Source organism: Miniopterus natalensis, chromosome 13 (assembly GCF_054644295.1).
Source record: "Miniopterus natalensis isolate mMinNat1 chromosome 13, mMinNat1.hap1, whole genome shotgun sequence".
In the NCBI taxonomy this organism is placed as follows: domain Eukaryota; kingdom Metazoa; phylum Chordata; class Mammalia; order Chiroptera; family Miniopteridae; genus Miniopterus; species Miniopterus natalensis.
Window position 1 is genome coordinate 49543777 of NC_142093.1, and position 19449 is coordinate 49563225.

Genomic DNA, 19449 nt, shown 5'->3' on the forward strand with positions numbered 1-19449 from the left:
ATTCTCTAATAAAATAGTCTAGTCCAAGTGACCAAGGTGAAGTTCATAAAATCTCATTTGCAAAATGCTTCAAGCTCTGTGTTGTGTAATGAGCTATTGCATTGTAATGAAATGGCAGTAGTTCACTCAGCAGTTGGATTAATTCAGTGCAAAATGAAGTTGGTCGTTTGCATTGTGGTCGGTCTGAAGAATCAACCGTGAACTCGATTGGGGGAAAAAATGTTTTCCATAGAACAAGAATGTGACAGTATCTGTCCAGTCTTGTCCAGGAGAGAGAGAGAAAAGTGTTCTGATCAGCAGACATTGGGCTTCTCTCTGACCCAGGAGAATGTTCTCCCTCAGCTCATACTCCTTGAAGCTTTATGGTACCTGATTTGATCACCTGATCTGGCATTTCTGCATAGGTGGGGGAGTGGGTTATATGTCCTTGCCCACTTTTGGAAGGCCCTTCCCCCAGTTATCAGGGCTTGGCCATTGAAACGGAGAATGCTCCTTTGTAGAATTCTGGATTATCCCTTAATCTGTTGGATATTTGGTTAGCATGAGTCAACCTTGGGTACCCACATTACTCCTGGCACTAACAAAGTTGAGTTTCCAACTGTCTCATGAAGGAATCAACTGTGGACTGTTGTGCCCCTGCTAAGTTAATGTGCAGCTACCTCATTTCCCTAAGTGCCCTGAGGTTTTTAATGGGCAGTCTGAGTGGATTCAGGACATCTGTGAATAACCCAAGACTACACCAAATGTTGGGTTTGTGTATCTGAGTTGGTGTTTTTTCCTTTGGAGAAAGCGTGGTCCATGCTGCCTTCAGATTCTCAAAGGGGTTCATGACCCTAAAGGTGAAGTGTCACTGCTGTGTGTATTAGTGGTGTGCAGAGCTCCTTGGAGGGTGGGAGAGGTGGGGAGCAGGGTGTGAGCATCTCCTGGGGGGTAAAACTGCACCTGACTACTTATGGTGCAGAGAGGCCTGTTGGTAGGGTGGAGTGTTGAGCAGAGTTAATGGGAACTCCAGTCAGGGAGGAGTAGCATCGACTCCCCTCTCCCCTACATGTTTTATATCAGAAGCCCTCTTCTCCCAAGACTAAGTGGTTTATTGATTTTTGTAGGACAGGTTGCTTGGAAGCGCGCTGTCAAAGGTGTCCGAGAAATGTGCGATGTGTGTGACACCACCATCTTCAACCTGCACTGGGTGTGTCCTCGGTGTGGGTTTGGAGTGTGTGTGGATTGCTACCGGATGAAGAGGAAAAATTGCCAACAGGGTGAGAACTGACCTGATTCTCCTCCAGGCCCCTTACACACTTAAGTGAAGCCTTTTATTGCTTTGTGGTGATGGATTCCTGGGGTGTTTGGGGCCAGAGTCCATGAAGAACAGTTACTACAAATCAGTTATTTGCAGGTGCAGCCTACAAGACTTTCTCTTGGATAAGGTGTGTGAAGAGCCAAATCCATGAGCCAGAGAACCTCATGCCCACACAGATCATCCCTGGGAAAGGTATCACGTGGTGCAATGATTTTTTCCACCTTGTTTTGTTTGGTTAGCTCAGAGGGCTGATGATTTCATCTTACTATGTGTAGTATAATTAAATGCTAATTTCATTTTCGTGTGTACCATAAATTGTCCAGAAATGTGTAAAATAGTGCCCCCCAAACTTACTAAGGTCTTATACTAGTCTTGGGGAAGGAAAGGAAATTGTACACTGGGGGAAGACACTTAAGGTGAAAAGGAGGGCTTGTGAGCTCTGTGCTGCTAAGAAATGGTCATCCTGTGGGAAACGCCAGCTTCTGCTTTGTAATGTGGAGCTTGAAAATGCCTAACGTCCTTGCTCAGATGTTGCCTGTGCCCTTTTTAGCCCTCTATGATGTTGGAGACATTGTCCATTCTGTAAGAGCAAAATGGGGAATAAAGGCAAACTGTCCCTGTTCAAACAGGCAGTTCAGACTCCTGTCCAAGCCAGCCTCAAAGGAAGACATAAAACAGGTACTGCTGTTTATGCTACATTCACCGTCCTTGTCATTGTCTGTCTGCGTTCAAATAACCCAAGGACTCCTGTAGTATATTTGAAAGGAACGTGGGGACAGCTGTCTGTGGAAAGAAAATTCATGTTTCATGTGACACTTCATAGACCCATTCTCACTTTTCACATTACTGTTGTGGACCTCGTCTGTGGCCTCTTTCAGTAGGTTTTTAGTTTTTGTTTCTCGAAAAAGCAAAAACCTCCTCTATTATAGTCTACCTAATAAGTTGCTGTCAAATTTATGTGGGTTTTTAAAAATGTCTCAAGTTTTGCAGAGTTAAAATGATTCAGATAAGCTCTAGAATTTTTTACAATACTAAGTATACCCTACCTATAATACATTTGAAGAGTTGAAGGAAATAATGTCGAAATGAACCATTATGTACATTTCCTTGGTGCTCGTGCTCTTCCTGGAGGCATCCCCTCCATCTCCACCGTCACATCTCCCCCCACTGTCTCCCTTCCTCTCACTCACCCCAGCAGTCATCATTCCACATTGTGCTTACCAATCAGTGTTTTTACATTTACATGAAGGACAGCATGGGTAGAAGAGTTTTGACTCTGGAGTCAGAACTGAATTTGAATTCTTTTTTCCTGCCATTTTCTAGTTGCATAACTTTGGCTTAAATGAACTGATTTACATATGCTTCAGCCTCCTCATCAGTAACCGGGGGATAATGAACAATGACGGTAGCTGGGCAACACAGTTACGTCACGTGTAAAGGGTGGGCCGGGACCTAACAGGACTTGATACTCCTTTTCCTTCTCAATGTATGAATAACCTCCCCAGTTGAGTTGTGAAGGCAGTTTTTAAGTAACAGATAAGTGATGTGCTCTTTCTAGTTTTTCTTTTCAACTTGACTTTTAAGAGATGCTCACTACATTTTAAAGCCCGCTCCAATGTGCTAAATCAAGGAGGTATTCTTTTCTCTACATCCTGTTCCTTCTGAAATCACAGTTACACCTCTCCTGCCCTGCCTCCTCCATTCACTCACTCAGCAGCCCTGTTTTGAGCGCCTTTTCAGGGTACTGGGGTGAGTTCACAGGGACATAGGCACAAACTGGTCATTTTGAAGCAACACGGCAGATGGAGCAGTAAGGGTATGTATAAGCGAGATTGGTGTGCTAAAGGGGTGTGGGTGGAATATTTTGCTGTGTTTAAATTTTTAGCACATCTTACATTTCCACTAGTAATACATAAAAGCTAAAAAACTCAAGTATCTCCTACCTTATAGTTCTGCTCTGTTGATGTTCAGGGCTGTTAGTTGGTTTTGTTTTGGGTATTTGTCTCTTACTGGTGAGCTCTTAGGGGAGAAGGTAAGAAAAGAAAATGTAATTTTTCACCTTGTGTAAAATTCTTTTATATTCAGACTTCCTTAGCTGGAGAAAAACCGTCTCTTGGAACCATGCTCCAACAGAACCCCTCGGTGCTTGAGCCGGTGGCCATGGTGGGGGGAGCTGCCTCCAAGCCGGCCAGCAGCAGCAAGCCAGCCTGTCCAGCTAGCACATCTCCTTTAAACTGGCTGGCAGACCTGACCAGTGGGAATGTCAACAAGGAAAACAAGGGTGAGAGTTTCCTGCTTTCCCCTGAGTTCCTGGAAACTTCCATCCATTTGGGGAGGGACTGGGCAACCTCAGTTGCTGTGAGAACAGAGTGGTTAGAGGTCATGTAGAATGGAAAGTGGTTCCCTGTAGTCACCCTGAGACTTGACACAAATGCCAAGTGTTTTCAGAATGCAGCACCAACAAGAACTATTGCTGATGATAGCACCCTGGGTTAGGTGGAGATTGAGACTTTGCCTTCCTCTTCTTCTTCTCCATACAGTTCCTGTTTTGTCTAATGTTCAGTGTTCTGGCTTCAGGTTTTTTTTTCCTTTATCTGTGCTGTTGTCTCATCTGTGCGTGATGCTTGATAATAGTATAAAGAACCATGACCTTTGGAATCAGGTAGTTAGATTAGAATTTACATGATTCTGCTTTCTGTTTATGTTAAAAAGAAAAATTACAGGCCAATTTCTTTCATTCAAAGATCCTAAACAAAATACCAGTGGGTAGAATTCAGCACTATCAATAAAGGACTTATACAGCATGGACAAGGGTGTCAGAAGTGCAGGCCTACGTAGTAAAACATTCAAAAAGTATAAGAAAAATCATGAGACAGAAAAGTAGTAAAATTCAATACCTATTCATGATTTTTCTAAAAAAAAATCTTAAATTAGTAACTGAAGGGAATATACTTAACATAATGAGCTTCTACAATAAAACTGACGGTTATCATCATAAATAGTGATTGAATTTTTTAATTGATTCAGTAGATTTTTTTTACAGTGTCCCTCTGTGTTCAGGAAAGAGACAAGTGCACTTGCTATCACTTTTATTAAACATTGTACTGGAAGTCTTGGCTTTTGCATTAAGGCAAACAAAATATTAGAATTGGAAAGAAAGATAAAGCTGTTGATATTTACAGACAATCTAATTCTACACCTGAAAAATCTAAAAGAATCTCTATTTAATAAACATATCTATCAGGGTTGCTAGTTACAGTGTTAATTTACAAAAATCAATTGTATTTTATATACCAGGAACAAACAAATAGAAAACAGAAGGTTAAAAAAATACCATTTACCATAGTATCACCTGGATATTCAGTTTTGTTACTTTAATACCAGTGCGAAGTCCTTGTCTAAATAATGTCATTAGTATTTATCCTGTTAAGTTTTTTGGTTCCAATAAATGAAAACAGGTTCCAAAGTAATTCTGTTAGTAGAAGATTAGGAAGGGATTTGCTTTTCAGAATGCTTTTCCATCTGGATGGTTTGGTTTTCTTTTTAGAAAAACAACCAGTGATGCCAATTTTAAAGAATGAAATCAAATGCCTTCCACCCCTGCCCCCTTTGAGCAAGTCCAGCACAGTCCTCCATACCTTTAACAGTACAATTTTGACACCTGTAAGCAACAACAGTTCTGGTTTCCTACGAAATCTCTTGAATTCCTCTACAGGAAAGGTATGCATTTGTTTTACTGTTTGTACTCCACCTAGCAGAAGTGAATAGATGAGACTAGAGAAATTGAAACAAAGTAGAAATGGGTCTTATGAATCCTAGGCTTTCCTTCATGGGTATAGAAGGCCATGCCATTGGCAGGTGGGCTTCCCAGGGTTATAGTACTGGGCTGGGCAATTTTCTCCTCTTATACTTTCTCCTGTTCCCACTTCTGTGAGTTGTGATGTCAAGTGGGGGAAGGGGACTTAACTTTTTGTCTCAGGGTCCTGGCTTGGACTGTTTTCTGGATATGTAATGTGTACTTGTCCTACCATTATTGGAATGGGGTTTTGATGGTAGGGAACAACATATTTAAGACTTGTATTCTTTCTCAAATTTAGACAGAAAATGGACTCAAGAATACACCAAAAGTCCTTGATGACATCTTTGCCTCTTTGGTGCAAAATAAGACTTCCTCTGATTTATCTAAGAGGCCTCAAGGACTGACGATCAAGCCTAGCATCCTGGGCTTTGACACTCCTCACTACTGGCTATGTGACAATCGCTTGCTGTGCCTGCAAGATCCCAACAACAAGAGCAACTGGAATGTGTTTAGGGAGTGCTGGAAACAAGGGCAGGTAAGGGGGTCCTTTTCTCCCCCAACCCAGTTCAGAGCCCCCTTCTTGGTACCTTTGGCAGACTCTGACATCCTCCCCCCATTATAAGTCATATGTACTTTATTTCCTATTTTAAATTTATTATTTAGGGTGAATATAATTACGGCAGAGTGTGGCCGTGAGGTTTTGATTGCTTCTGACTAGTCATTGGATTTTTTATTTTTTAAAGATGAGGGGGCTATTTTTTTTTTTTTTTTTAATATATCTTTACTGATTCCAGGGAGAGGAAGGGAGAAGAGAGAGAGAGAGAGAAACATAAGCGGTGACAGAGTCATTGATTGGCTGCCTCCTGCACTCCCCCTACTGGGGATTGAGCCTGCAACCCTGGGCATATGTCCTGACCTGGAATCGAACTGCGATCTCCTGAAGCATAGATTGATGGGCAGCCGCTGAGCCATGCCGGCTGGGCAGTCATTGGATTTTTTTTTTTTTTTTATGTATCTTTATTGATTTCAGAGAGAGGAAGGGAGAGGAAGAGAGAGCGACAGAAACATCAATGATGAGAGAGTCATTGATCGAGCCCACAACCCAGGCATGTGCCCTGACCGGGAATCGAACCCTGATCGCCTGGATCCTAGGTCGATGCTCAACCCGAGCCATGCCTGGCCAGGCAGTCATTGGATTTTTGATGAGAGCATTCTTGACTCAGTTATTCTTGTGTGATGAACCTCAATAGGGGAAGTGGGAGTATGACTAGGAGTCTGATGGGATTTGGAGGATTACACAAAATAATGACAATCTTGTTTCTCTTCCCTGAATTAAAACCTTGTGCTGCAGACAATAGTGCGGTGGAGGTCTGAGCAGGGAGCAGGAATGGGGCAGGAGGTCAGTGGGAGGAAAAAAAGAGACTTCTGTAATACCTTCAACAATAAAGATTAAGAAACAACAACCCTTGTGCTGAAGGCAGTTTTAGGTGGGCCAGAGTCAAGTGGTTCATCTTGTAGTTGATGTGTAGTATCCTATGGGGTTTGATTTACAGAGCAGTGTTGTTCCCTCTTAAATTTTGGTTAATAGTTTAGGAGGTGAATGGCTTTGTACACCTGCTCCTCTGCATTCTTGTTTTGGTTTTTGTTTTCTGAATCTTTGGCTTTTCTTCTGGGCTAAATGGAGTCCTCACTAAAGGAATATTTTGCTCTTGGACAAGGCTAGGACTTAGGGAATTGCCATATAGAAAAATGTGTGTATTTAATCAGAAAATTCTAAGAAAAATTTTTTTCAGTCCTGTGTACTAATAAGATTTGTTCATGACAATGACAGACTGAATTTAGACCAATAACTTAATTGACATAATTTTTAAAAACTTTGAACTCATTGCCAATATTTTAGTCAGACTCTTTGACAAAGTTCAGGATTTCTGGCTTGTCTTATAATCAAAGGACTCTGCAACCTCAGGTCCATACTCCTGCCTAGCAACAACACGTGGGAGGCCAGTGGCAGTGCCCTGTTTGGCCTTTGTCATGCCACACCTTCCTGGCCCTCAGCCTTGGTGCTGGTATTCTGTGAATACTGGGAGTGGAGTCAGCAGGTGTGATCCTTGCTCCTAGAAGCTTACTAATATAGTTTGAGAACAAGGGGTGTGTTTAACAGATGAGTGGTGAAGACAGGAAATGCTGTGGGAGCTCAGAAGTCTAAGCTGGCACTTTAGGATCTGAGGCAAGATGACCCACAGAGAAGCAGGCAGCAGCCACAGGTGTGGTGTCAGAGCGGGAGGACTTCCAACTAAAGTCTTTGTTCTCTTTTCTAGCCAGTGATGGTGTCAGGAGTGCATCACAAATTGAACACTGAACTTTGGAAACCTGAATCCTTCAGGAAAGAGTTTGGAGGTCAGGAAGTCGACCTAGTTAATTGCAGGACCAATGAAATCATCACAGGAGCCACAGTAGGAGACTTCTGGGATGGATTTGAAGATGTACCAAGTATGTATTAAAGACCTTTCAGGAATGTTGAGGATGTGAAGGGAAGGGCACAGGAATAGCAGGAGTCTGAGACACTTTGGTGGCAACAACAGCATTTTCCAGGATTTGGAGTTTAAAATTAGCATCTTCTCTTCCCTTTTATTTTTTCAAAGTTTATGTTTTGAACTGAGACATTCATTTTGTAGTTTCTGTGCTTCAGGTGCTTCCACTTGTGCCCAGTAGGAGGGGACCACAAAGCCAGGGCTTATGACTCGAGGCTGGTGGTTTCATGTGTGTCTCACCTTCATCTATCCTTTTTGTTTGTTTGTTTGTTTGTTTGTTTAACAAGGTAAATAGACCTGAAGGTGCCAGGGAATGTGGATTCATTTAATACAGGGTTTCCCCGTCACTGTCTACTCCATGTAGGTGAGCTGGGATTGTGGCAGTAAGAAGGCTCGTGTGGCCTGTGCTGATATTTGGCCGTTTCTGTGGTTGGCCAGTCAGTAGACTGTTTCTAAGAATATGAAGTGCACGCTGGGCTCTGTGGTTCACATCACAGCAGTGAGTCACCAGGCCCCCATTCCTGCTGGAAGGTTCAGCCATTTCATTCTTCAGACTCAGTAATTCAAGTATGCTCATTCATCCCTCATTCTTTTCAGACATACTTTCACATTATCTTCTGCTTCCTTATTCCCTGTACCTACATTTATAGATAATGACCTTTATTTTCACAGACTTTATAATAAAGTTATAGCTAACTCTTATGTAAGACATAATGGAATTTTCCATAGGTAGATGCCAAGGCAGAATTTCAGATGTAAGATATTTACCTACGGATCAACATCTGTGAAATGAAGAGAGAGGCGGGAAGCAGGACTGGGCATGAAAAGGAGTCAGCTGCAAGGCAGACTCAACAGAGCTTCAGCCAGTGTGACAGGGAGTCCTGGAGCAAGTATCGCCCCTCATTGTCTCAGATTGGGCTGAAGTGGGAGATGTCAGGGCCTTTACTCCCCCCGCCTTCAGTTTCTAGATACTGGAGCCCTGGGAAAGGCAGTGACCTGGTAAGGCAGCTCTCTGCAGCTGAGGCGGACCCTAAAGCTGTGTTTGAGCAGCAAGACCTTTGAAGAGGATCTGGCTACCACAGTGTGCTATCCAGTTAGGCCTGGGTTCACGTCCTGACTGATGATATGTACTTCTTATATGAGCTCGGTGATTTAATTTTTCTGGGGCTCAAACTTTCCAGAGTCAACCACCGTTTGCCTTTTCCATATAATGATCCTGCTGCCCACCCCCAGCGTACCACCCACACTGAAGTGCTGCTGGTGTTCCAAACATACACTGTTCCCTGTCTCGATTGCCCCCTGAATGTGCACCTGTTTAAACTAGGTTATGGAACAGTGCTTGATTGTCTGTAAAACATTATGCAAGTGTTAGTCCTTAAGAGCCCAAGCTCTGAATTCAAACCTGGGTTGCAGTTCCAATTCTTCTAGGTGACCTTAGGCATCTGTCAGTTTCTTCATCTGAAATTGAGAATATTAAATAGTGCTTAACCTCATTGGGATATTGGTTTAATTGTAAGGATTAAATTATTAAAACACTTAGCAGAGCCTGGAACACGGCAAGAAATGAAATAGTGGTTGTCATTGCTGTTAATCATAATTATCAATATATCTTTTCCAATGAGCACTCCTTGAGTCTTGGTTCCTTGGCATTGCCTGCAACAGGTAATAATTCTGACTATTCCATGAAAATAGTTCTGATTAAACACTACATGTATCGTCCAGAAGACGGGATGTAGGGGGCAGAGTGTGGGCCCTAGGTCTCCCTGGACAGAACAACAGCTACTTTCAGTCTCTTGAAGTAAAACCATTTCTGTTTCATGCTAGCCTCAGAAAATGTTTTTTTTTTTTCCCCTGTGGTCTTTGATCGTTAAAGTGCACTGCTGTTAGTTGCAGAGCTGCTCACTTCTTCCAGAACTCAGTATGCAGGAGGAGACTAGATCTGAGTGAGAGGGACAGTAGTCAGACACCACCTAGATGTAATGGAGAAAAGGGAGTGGCTAAAATCTCAAAGAATGAGTAGCAGTTTAGTAAGCATCTAGAAAAGACAGGGTCCTGATACAAATAAGTAGGTGATCTTTATTTTGCTACCTCTTGCTGACTGCTGGTTATGAGTGGATTTCTTGGCACTGTAGAGAAACAGCAGTTGATGGAGGGGAATAGTAAAGAAAAATGACACATATACAAAATGTATCAGGCTATGAAGATTTTTCCAGTGATAAATAAATTTTATTTTCATTGTTAAGCATAAAATGCTAATTTGCCATTTATTTTGGTTTGTTTCTGAGTTAAGAATAGAAACAATTCAGTTTTTCTGCTTGTTTTTCAGACCGACTGAAAAATGAAAAAGAACCAATGGTGTTAAAACTTAAAGACTGGCCACCAGGAGAAGATTTTAGAGATATGATGCCTTCTAGGTATGATGATGGATTTGGGGGTAGATGATTCAGTCTTTCACTTGGTAGGATAAATTCTTTTTTGAGATGGTGTGAGAAAATAGTTCTCAGGGAAATATGAAAGTTCCCATGGTTTTATTGGGGCTGATTTTTCATTTCTACTCTAAAAACTTTTGAGATGTATATTTCTAAGTGAGATGAAGTTACTGACTTTTAGATCTGGCTGGCTAATGGAAGCTTTGCGTGTTTTCCCTGCAGTGCTCTGCCAGAGAAGAGGTGGCTCAGGTGTGCAAGTGCTGAATTGGAGGCAGTAGTGGGATCAGAACTGCCAGGGTTCAGTGTGATACAGTCATGTCTTGTGTTAGACAACACAAGACAGATTGGTAGATTAATTTTCCTAATTTGAGTTTGAACCTTGAAAAGGATCCTCAGAACTATTGAATGAACCTGAGTGTTAGATCTTTTGTCTGAGATATTCCATATCATTTTGATACATTTTTGTGGTGAAGGAAGGAAGAAGACGTCATTTATAACCTCTATAATTCTGTTAATGTTTAGCTGTCTCCATCTTCATAAGCAGAGGTATTTTTGTTCCTTTTGTGTAGAAGGAACAAAACAAATCACACAATAATGAATTAGAAAGGCAAGCTTATTTTTCAGATTCTTTGTTTTGTACCAGGTTTGATGACCTGATGGCCAACATTCCACTGCCTGAGTACACACGGAGAGATGGCAAACTGAACTTGGCCTCTAGGCTTCCAAACTACTTTGTTAGGCCAGATCTGGGTCCCAAGATGTATAATGCTTACGGTAAGGAGGAAATGACTAATTTGAAAAAATTATAATGGAAATAAAGCAAATCAAAATGTTTGGAAAATTGATTTGTGGGGGAGGAGATAAAAAACCATGTATAATCTCAACAACACAGCAGTAGGCTTTGTTTTTGCATATTTCCTTTCATTCTTGGCCAAATGTATGTGTATTTCCTTTTCATAGTTGTAGTTGTTGGGCATATGCAATTTTTTATTTTTTTCTCTTATACACCTAATATTATATTGTAAAATCTTTACATGTTGCTTAATAGTTCTTTCCAGAATTTTTAAATTAAATTTATTGGGGTAACATTGGCTAAAAACATGTATTTTGGTAAGTCTACTTACTACCCACCTGACCTCATAGTTATTACAATATTACTGACTATATTCTATATGCTGTGCTTTATATCCCTATGACTAGTTTGTAACTACAGGTTTGTACTTAATCCCTTCACCTTTTTTACTTGCCCCCCCCAACCCCCCTCACATTCATGAAAAAAAAATTTTTTGTTTGCTTCCTAAAGTATGGTATGACAACCATCAGTTTGTACTCTGTACCTATAAGATGGTTTTTGTTTTCTGTGTTCATTTAGTTTTCTAGATTCCACATTTAGGTGAAACCATATGGTGATGTCTTTTTCTGCCTGACTTCTATAGTTTGATTTCAGGTAGTGTGATACCTTCAGCTTTTTCTTTTTTCTCAAAATTGCTTTGATTCCCAAGGCTTGGGAATTTCTCATTAATTATTTCTTTGAGTAGGCTCTATGTTCCCTCCTCCTCTTCTCCTTCTGGTATATACATTATCCTTATGTTGCTCTTTCTGATGGAATCAGATAGTTCTCATAGAGTTATTTCTCTTGTTTTAATTTTTTTTATTGATTTTAGAGAGAGAGGAAGGGAGAGGGAAAGAGAGAACATCGATGAGAGAAACATCGATAGGCTGCCTCCTTCACGCCCCCTGCTAGGGATCGAGCCCCCCAACCTGGGTATGTGCCCTGACCGGGGATCCAACCAGCAACCTCTGACGCTCAACCAGCTGAGCCACACCGGCCAGGGCAAGTTCTTTCTTTTTTTTTAAACTTCAGCTCTCTTCTTCCTCCTGGGTCGTTTCTAGGTTTCTGTCTTTGAGCTCACTAATTCCATCTAATCTGCTTTGTGTCCAGTGCTCTCTAATGCATTCTTCATCTCATTTGAGTTTTTCAATTCCAGAGTTTCTTTTCCTTTCTTTTTTAGTTTCAGTCTCTGGTAAAGTGCTATTTTCTTCCTGGGTTCACTGAAGTGCCTTTCTAAGTTCCCTTTGAATCTCATTGAGCTTCTTCTAACTGCAATCTTAAATTCTCTGTTATTTAAGGCATACCCTTCCATGAGTTTGAGTTTAACATCTAGAGACATTTCGTTTTCTTTCTGTACTCCCATGTTGCCCTGGTTGTTCAAGGCATTTGATTGGTTATTTCCTTGCCTGTGCTTTTGAGGTATGAGTTCTTTTATTGTTTAGATGCTGTTTTATTCTCAACAGTTTAGCAGGCTGATGGGTAGGGTACTTTCAAATTTTTTCCAGTAGGTGTACAGTACATGTTTTACAGTACACGTTTGTTTGTTTTCTCTTACCTGAACTATTTGTGCCTCTGGGATTGAGGTGAAGCAGTGTCCTTTTGGTTAAGGAAAGTGCTGCATACCCACTGGAATAATTGGTGTCCCCTCTGTGACCGACTTACCTCAGTTATGGGACCACTACCACTGGTGGGGGGTTATATGGCGGGTGGTATAGAACTGGTTTAGTAAGCTCCCAGGACTGCCTTTTTACTAATGATTGATTGGCCCTGCTGTGTTTTTTGGAAGTGTCTCCCACTGCCTCTACTAGGCTCTGTGGGATGAGTGGGACATGGAGGAGACAAGTTTGTGATCTTGTGGCTCCTACGCCCTGCTAGCATTGGCCATGGGTACTCCCACTGTCCGGGATTCTCATTTTTCTTTACCAGTCTCTACCTGGGTGGATGGGGCTTTGAAGACAAGTTTAGCATTTGTGGCTCTGCCCCCTTTCCAGTAATGGCTGTCGGCAGTGCTTTGTTGTTTTAAGCTTCCCAAACGCCTCTACCAGGGTTCTGCTAGGATGGGGAGGATAGAAGGGAGATGCTTTTTCTCAGGGGATGATGACTTCTGCCCCTCCGTACAATCTAGGCTATAGTGTGAGGAGTGCAGTCTGACTCCCTGCCTGCCCCCATTTTGGGTACTGAGCTCACTGGAGCCATGGTGGGTGGGCACCCAGCTCCATCTGTGGCCACCCTTCCTACCCTTACCCCCCCATCCTGTCTCCCCTACTCTTTCCACTCTGCCCCATCTTCAGATGTTTCAGTGGGTGGATCTTTCAGGCACGTTTGTGTGTTTGAGCAGAAAGGGGGGTATCCTTTGTTGAGTTATAGTCATCCTACTTGTAAATTTAAGGGAGAAACAAAGGAGTCTGCTCATTCCACCATGGTGCTGACTTCACTCTATCATATTAGTCCTTAATAATCTTTAGTAAGTTAATGTTTAATAGTTGCATGGTACATCATTGAATGAATGGAATTTTATTAGTCATTTCAATGTTGCTGGACATTTAGGTCATTCTGCAACTCCAGCTGTTTTAGCATCTTCTCTTAAATGCAATGTTTTGTGTTGGTGGGTAGTAGTTAAGTTGTTATATACAGTACCCTTTGAATTGGGTTTTTATTGTTTGGCTATGACTCAGTAAACTGTCCAACAAGGAGGATTGCTCAGGATAGAGATTGGTTTCTACAATTACCAGCTGCTTCTGTCAACTATTGTAACCTTGACCAATTTTCTGTGGGTTTTGTTCAGGTCTGGATATAGTTGGCTGTTTTGAAAGGGTTGTTTACCACTTTATTGTGGAATGAAGCTTCCGCAGTTTCAGTCATTCATTGAACTTGGTTTAGTGTTTTATACTATTTGGCCCCATTTTTTTTAGTTTTTATACTTCGATTTTTTTCTTTCTTTCTTCCATAATTACTCCCAACTCCAGTCTCTCAGACCTAATGGGATGGCAGTCGTCTTGAAGAAAGGACAGAGTCTTTGGAATCTTTGCCATGTTCTTCATATGCTTCTTTGTGGGGGAGCAAGTGCTTGGGCCTCAGTACCACCATTCTGTTAGGGTGGAGTTGGCCCAGGGCAGCACCAGGAGCAGGGTTGGGGAAACTCCCACAGACTAGATGCCCAAGATAGTTCTGCCAGCACAGGGTGAGAAATGGTCTGTGGGGGAGAGGGCACAGGCAGAAGTCCCCTTGCCTACTTATTCCCTTTGCTGCTCAGGTCTCAGATTAGAGAGCTCTGAACGTATCTCGTCTGGAGCATGTTCCCTGAGTTCACTTCCCTCGAGCCCTCCACAGTAGCTGGGTGGTCAGGATCTCAGGACATACTCTGTTCACAGTGGGAGTTTACAGTGAATTTATATAAACGAAGCATTTTTCCACTGAAGTAAATGGTATAATGTTGCATAATGTGATTATCCATGTTTTATTGAAATGAAGCTTTATAGGGTAGAAGCGGTCATCTGTTTTCAAAATAGAGTGGAACCTCAGTTCTCAAACTTAATTCGTTCTAAAAGGCTGTTAGAGAAGCAGTTTGCTCGAAAACCGATTTTCCCCCATTAGAAATAATGTAAATTGAGTCAATCGGCTCCAGACCCTTAAATGATTCCCTGTTTTAACCATTCTTATATACAGTACATGTCTAAGGTACTGTTTAATCGTTTAATCTATTAACAGACACTTCTTAATTTATTGAACCACCCCCTAGTAACCTTAAACAAATCACTTTCAGCACTCATTCCAGGGGTCCAGCATCTTGCTTTTTCACATATCATTTCCTCCAAAATGCTGTTACTGGCTTTTCCTTAATCCAGATCAGTAAGTTTTTCTACCTCTTCACACCCTGTGATTCTTGTTTTGTTTTTTGTTTTCCTTCACATTCTTAGCAACATTAGCACTCTTGATGGCCTCTTTATGTTTTAAAATAGTTCTAATTGTCCATTTCACCAACAACAAAAGCAAAAAACAAACAAACAAAAACCTATGGGAAAATATTCACAGCCTGGTAAACTGAGTTCTCTCCTTTGTGGCCTGAGAGACGCTTTCTGTCATGCTGATGTATAAGTAGAAAGGGTTTCAGGTCGAGAACACTGAAATTTGACAACCAAGACATTTTTTCTGTGAAAAACTTGGTCAAGAACTGAATTGTTTGAGATGGGAGATGTTCGAGAACCGAGGTTTGACTGTAAATTCTCTGCTTGTTTTAAATAGCTTGGCAGCAGATCCTTTCCCTCTAGATTTCAATAGATGGCAGCATTATTCTATAAAAACTTTTCCTGTGACAAACTTGTTTCCATCCAGAATAAGCAGTTAAGGATTGAAAATAAAAATGTGTTCATTTTGAAACTCCTTATACCTCATCATAAACATCATTAAAAAGTGGTCATTTTTTTAAAGATTGGTTGTAAGCCGTGACTCCTCAGTGTGATCTTGTGGCTCCTCCCCCAGCCAGCACTGGCTGTGGGTAGTCCACTTAGTGCACTTTACCATCCCTGGGTCCTGCTTTCTCGTCTTGGCTTCTGAGTATTTCTTCTTTTCTTGCTGGCACATTGAGTCATTAAAATGTTTTTTTTTCAGTTATTTGAGCCAGGATGTTTAGTTGTTCTCAGCAGGAGGGTCTGTCAGGGACCTATTTTGCCTATCACCAGAAACCAAAACCCTAGTATTAGCTGGTTTATTATACTTATGATTAAATATTTAATAAGAAATTATTTTCTTTCATGGTTGAAAGGATAAGATAACTTAATATTAAATGTTGTTCTCTTACTGTTACATGATTAGAGAAGCAGCTTTTAAGTTTTGTGACCAGGTACTCCCCCAGGGAGTGGGAAAGACTATGGCAGCCTTTGCTACCTTCAGTAAATTTAAGGCATTTTCTGTTTGCAGGATTAATTACTCCAGAAGATCGGAAATATGGAACAACAAATCTTCACTTAGATGTATCTGATGCAGCTAATGTCATGGTCTACGTGGGAATTCCCAAGGGGCAGTGCGACCAAGAAGAAGGTAGGGCGCTGAGCACAAAGCGGGGTTTCCTCTCTCAGCTGGAGACTGTGGGCTGATATTTGCTCTCTCTTGCTCCAGAAGTCCTTAAGACCATTCAAGACGGAGACTCGGATGAACTCACAATAAAGCGATTTATTGAAGGAAAAGAGAAACCAGGGGCCCTCTGGCACATATATGCTGCTAAGGACACGGAGAAGATACGAGAATTCCTTAAAAAGGTGTGCTCCTTACCCTGTGGCATGTGAAGAGAGGCGTGGAGAATAGAAGCATCGTAAATTTTACTGCCTGTTCAAGAACTGACGGGGTTACTGGGGAATTACCACAACTGCAGGCATTAAATCCGTGCATGTCAGATTGCACAGGCTGAAGCTGATTGCTAAGGAACAGGATTTCTAAGTGATTAGGCTCACACCTCTGAAGAGAAGGAGCCCTTGTCTTTTATAGTGTTTTATATTATAGGGTGTTTGGAGTTTTTCGTATTCTGTAAATTTCTTCTTCCGATCATCTTACAGCATGGAATTTGTTTTTATTGCCTTGAAAATTTAAGCACTTCACAAGTTGTGTATTATTCATTGGCCCTTGGTTACCATGTTCTGAGTGAATTACAAAAGACCCTGTTGGTTTTGCCCACCCACCTAGCCACAGGTCAGGAAGGCCTCCGGTCCTGCTTGTGGCTGTTAGCTTGTGAAAGGGTCACTGGAAAGAGGTGCCTGGGTTTTGAAGATTCTGAGTCTCTTGTAGTTGGCAGGTTATTCATAAAGGGCTACACATGGAAGCTCTGGGCAGCTGGAAAGATGGGCGTGTTCCGTTTTTAACCTGGTCACTAATGAGGCTGCTGGTTGCAGCTCAGATATCTGTAGTTGATATTCTCCAGTTGTTCATGAGCAGTGAATATGAACACTTCTAGCCCTTAACTAGCATTTTTTTAATCAAAATGTTTCTGGCTAAGGATTATTTGACTCTTCAAGGAAACCCGCTAGTCACCATATTGTTTCTTTGATAGTGTCACCCTGAGTTTGTGCTGCCTGATACTGGGTCTAGAGTAAACATGTTTAATCTAAAGCTCTCTGTGACTGTTTCGTAACTCAGATTGTTAAGTGAATACAGGTGTTTGTTAACTGCAAAATGGAGCTTGAGCCAACTTTTAAATATGTCTAGACCACAATATTTTCCAAATTCATATTTACAAATATGTATAAGCTGCCAGCCTCAGTTTATAGGAAGTGAGAGAAGGGAAGCCACATTTTGTTTCTGTCTTCCCTTAGTTCCTTCAGTTAATGTCTTTGAGGACTACTCATCTCTGCCAACAGGGCACTTACATTAAAGGCGGCCTGACACTTACTGACTGCCCACACTGTTCCGGGGGGAAGAAATGCCCTCATTGGGCCTTAGCATGTTGCTCAGTTTCATAATATTTTGAATATCTTCTAGGTGTCAGAAGAGCAAGGTCAAGAAAACCCAGCAGACCATGACCCCATTCATGATCAGAGCTGGTATTTAGACCGATCCCTAAGGAAGCGTCTTCATCAAGAGTATGGAGTTCAAGGCTGGGCGATTGTGCAGTTTCTTGGGGATGTGGTGTTTATCCCAGCAGGAGCTCCACATCAGGCAAGATCCACTACTTTGTCCGTCCTTCTCGCTTCGCTGTGAACTTCCGTGTGTATGACTGACGTGGCTTGGTGTTTTTCAGGTTCATAACTTATATAGCTGTATCAAAGTGGCTGAAGATTTTGTTTCTCCAGAGCACGTAAAACACTGCTTCTGGCTCACTCAGGAATTCCGTTACCTGTCACAGACTCATACCAATCATGAAGATAAACTACAGGTAAAAATAGCGCTGACTCCTGACATTGGCTGACTCTGGCTTTGTGGCCCATTACTTACCTTGTAAAGAGTCAGTGAACTCACACTTGGTCCACTGAGTCGATGAGCTGGCTTGTGTCACATTTCACTGTCGTCTTGGGCAAAGGAGGAACAAGGAGGAAATATCACCTTGGTCTGATACTGGTTAGGCTGTAAGGGGCCGTGTCTGAAGGGAAAGTCTTTAGTATCAAAAGGGAATAAATCAGCCTCCTGATCCTGGCTCAGCTGCCAGACAGGGCTCTTGAACACAGACCTTTAGTGCTGCGGCATTCTCAGCCTTGGGTAGAGCCGAACAATCTCTGGGATCCAGAGAGGGTCTAAGAGGGTGGGGTTTTTTAGGGGCTTTTAATAGTCAACCAAGTCACCTAATTTCATGTTTGAAAACTAGGAGAAAATCTAAACTCTGAAAAATAAAACTGTATCTTTGGACTTAACTCTCCCTGCCCTTGCCAGGGGTAGGGCCATGTGGCATCAGAGCCTACAGAAAGGTCTTCTGAGTTCTTCAAAGGAGGCGTGGATTTAAAATGTATGAAATGTTGGCCTAAAAGAGCCCAGAGACCTTTCTTCAGGTACCGACAGTTCACAAAGAATACTGAGTCTTAGGAAAAACATTAGCTCTAACAGTGAACTGGCCATGTCCCCAATCCCTAGGTGAAGAACGTCATCTACCACGCCGTCAAAGATGCTGTCGCCATGCTGAAGGCCCGTGAGTCGGGCCTCACCTGAGGCCCCAGAGACGCCTCCGCGCATGCACTGGAGTGAGGACAGCAGCTGCTCAAACGCTCCAGGCAGGGTTCCTGCGGACTTGGAGATTCATGTTACCTCATCTTTTTTTAAACTGTACCTGGTGAGGGTACTCTGTCTAATGTATATTTCTAGTGTTTGCAGACACTAAATGTGTATATGTCGTGACTATTTACAGAACATGCATCCTTCAACTGTGACTTCACCTAGTGAGAACCCAAGCTGTAAAAATAAAACTTCAGCTCTGGGACAGTGATCTGGCTGTTCTCCAGCTGTTCGCTTGGACAGCTTAGTCAGATGGGTTCTAACTTAGGGGTAACGGCGCAGTTCGGGTTTATTTTGTTCTGTGTCTGTCTGAGTATCCCCTCTCCCACCCTGTAGGGTTTAGAAGAGCAACGGAGGAAGTAACAGCTAGTGATGCCGTTCTTACCCTCTCGCATTAGGACTGGCGTTCCATAGCAGAAATCAACTACTGTACAATTCTGGGGTTAACCATCTTTAGTTGTATGGAATTTTAATTTAAATGAAGCTTTGCTAATTTTAAGTGTTGAGCATTTTGCATTAAAGTATTCATATAATATTTTGACTCAGTTTATTGGCATTATTCTCTGGTTTGGGATTTCTCACACCTTTCATCAAGTGTTGTGGGTGTAAAAGATTGCTCCAGGAACTCATCTTAAAAGCAGAGAAATTAGATGCTACGGTGATTTCCTAGTGATTATTACAATGTTAACATGGAAATAAGTTTCTCCCCAGCCAGGTGGAAACTCTGTCACAATTCTGCAAACAACCACCACCAACAATTTAGAAGTGGGAATTAACAACAAAACAAAATGGTTAAATGGTTCTGTAAAGAAGATCAAAATACTTTGTTCTGGCCCTAACTAATGTAAGAGTTTAAAAAAAAATGAAAT

The 19449-nt window shown here is 41.9% G+C and overlaps 1 protein-coding gene across 2 annotated transcripts in view; it reads left to right on the top strand.

Moving 5' to 3' along the window:
* KDM3A (lysine demethylase 3A) overlaps nucleotides 1-19115 on the top strand; it is a 48689-nt gene extending 29574 nt beyond the window's left edge. For both annotated transcript variants that reach the window (XM_016201814.2, XM_016201815.2), the window contains 14 exons: nucleotides 1107-1259; nucleotides 1397-1492; nucleotides 1851-1978; nucleotides 3386-3581; nucleotides 4848-5020; nucleotides 5398-5634; nucleotides 7418-7589; nucleotides 9957-10044; nucleotides 10703-10833; nucleotides 15809-15928; nucleotides 16007-16146; nucleotides 17360-17536; nucleotides 17619-17753; nucleotides 18443-19115. In XM_016201814.2, coding sequence (XP_016057300.2) covers nucleotides 1107-1259; nucleotides 1397-1492; nucleotides 1851-1978; nucleotides 3386-3581; nucleotides 4848-5020; nucleotides 5398-5634; nucleotides 7418-7589; nucleotides 9957-10044; nucleotides 10703-10833; nucleotides 15809-15928; nucleotides 16007-16146; nucleotides 17360-17536; nucleotides 17619-17753; nucleotides 18443-18517 — 2021 coding nt within the window. In that variant the 3' untranslated portion in view covers nucleotides 18518-19115. The remainder of the gene's footprint in view (nucleotides 1-1106; nucleotides 1260-1396; nucleotides 1493-1850; nucleotides 1979-3385; nucleotides 3582-4847; nucleotides 5021-5397; nucleotides 5635-7417; nucleotides 7590-9956; nucleotides 10045-10702; nucleotides 10834-15808; nucleotides 15929-16006; nucleotides 16147-17359; nucleotides 17537-17618; nucleotides 17754-18442) is intronic.
* The last annotated feature ends 334 nt before the right edge of the window (nucleotides 19116-19449 follow it).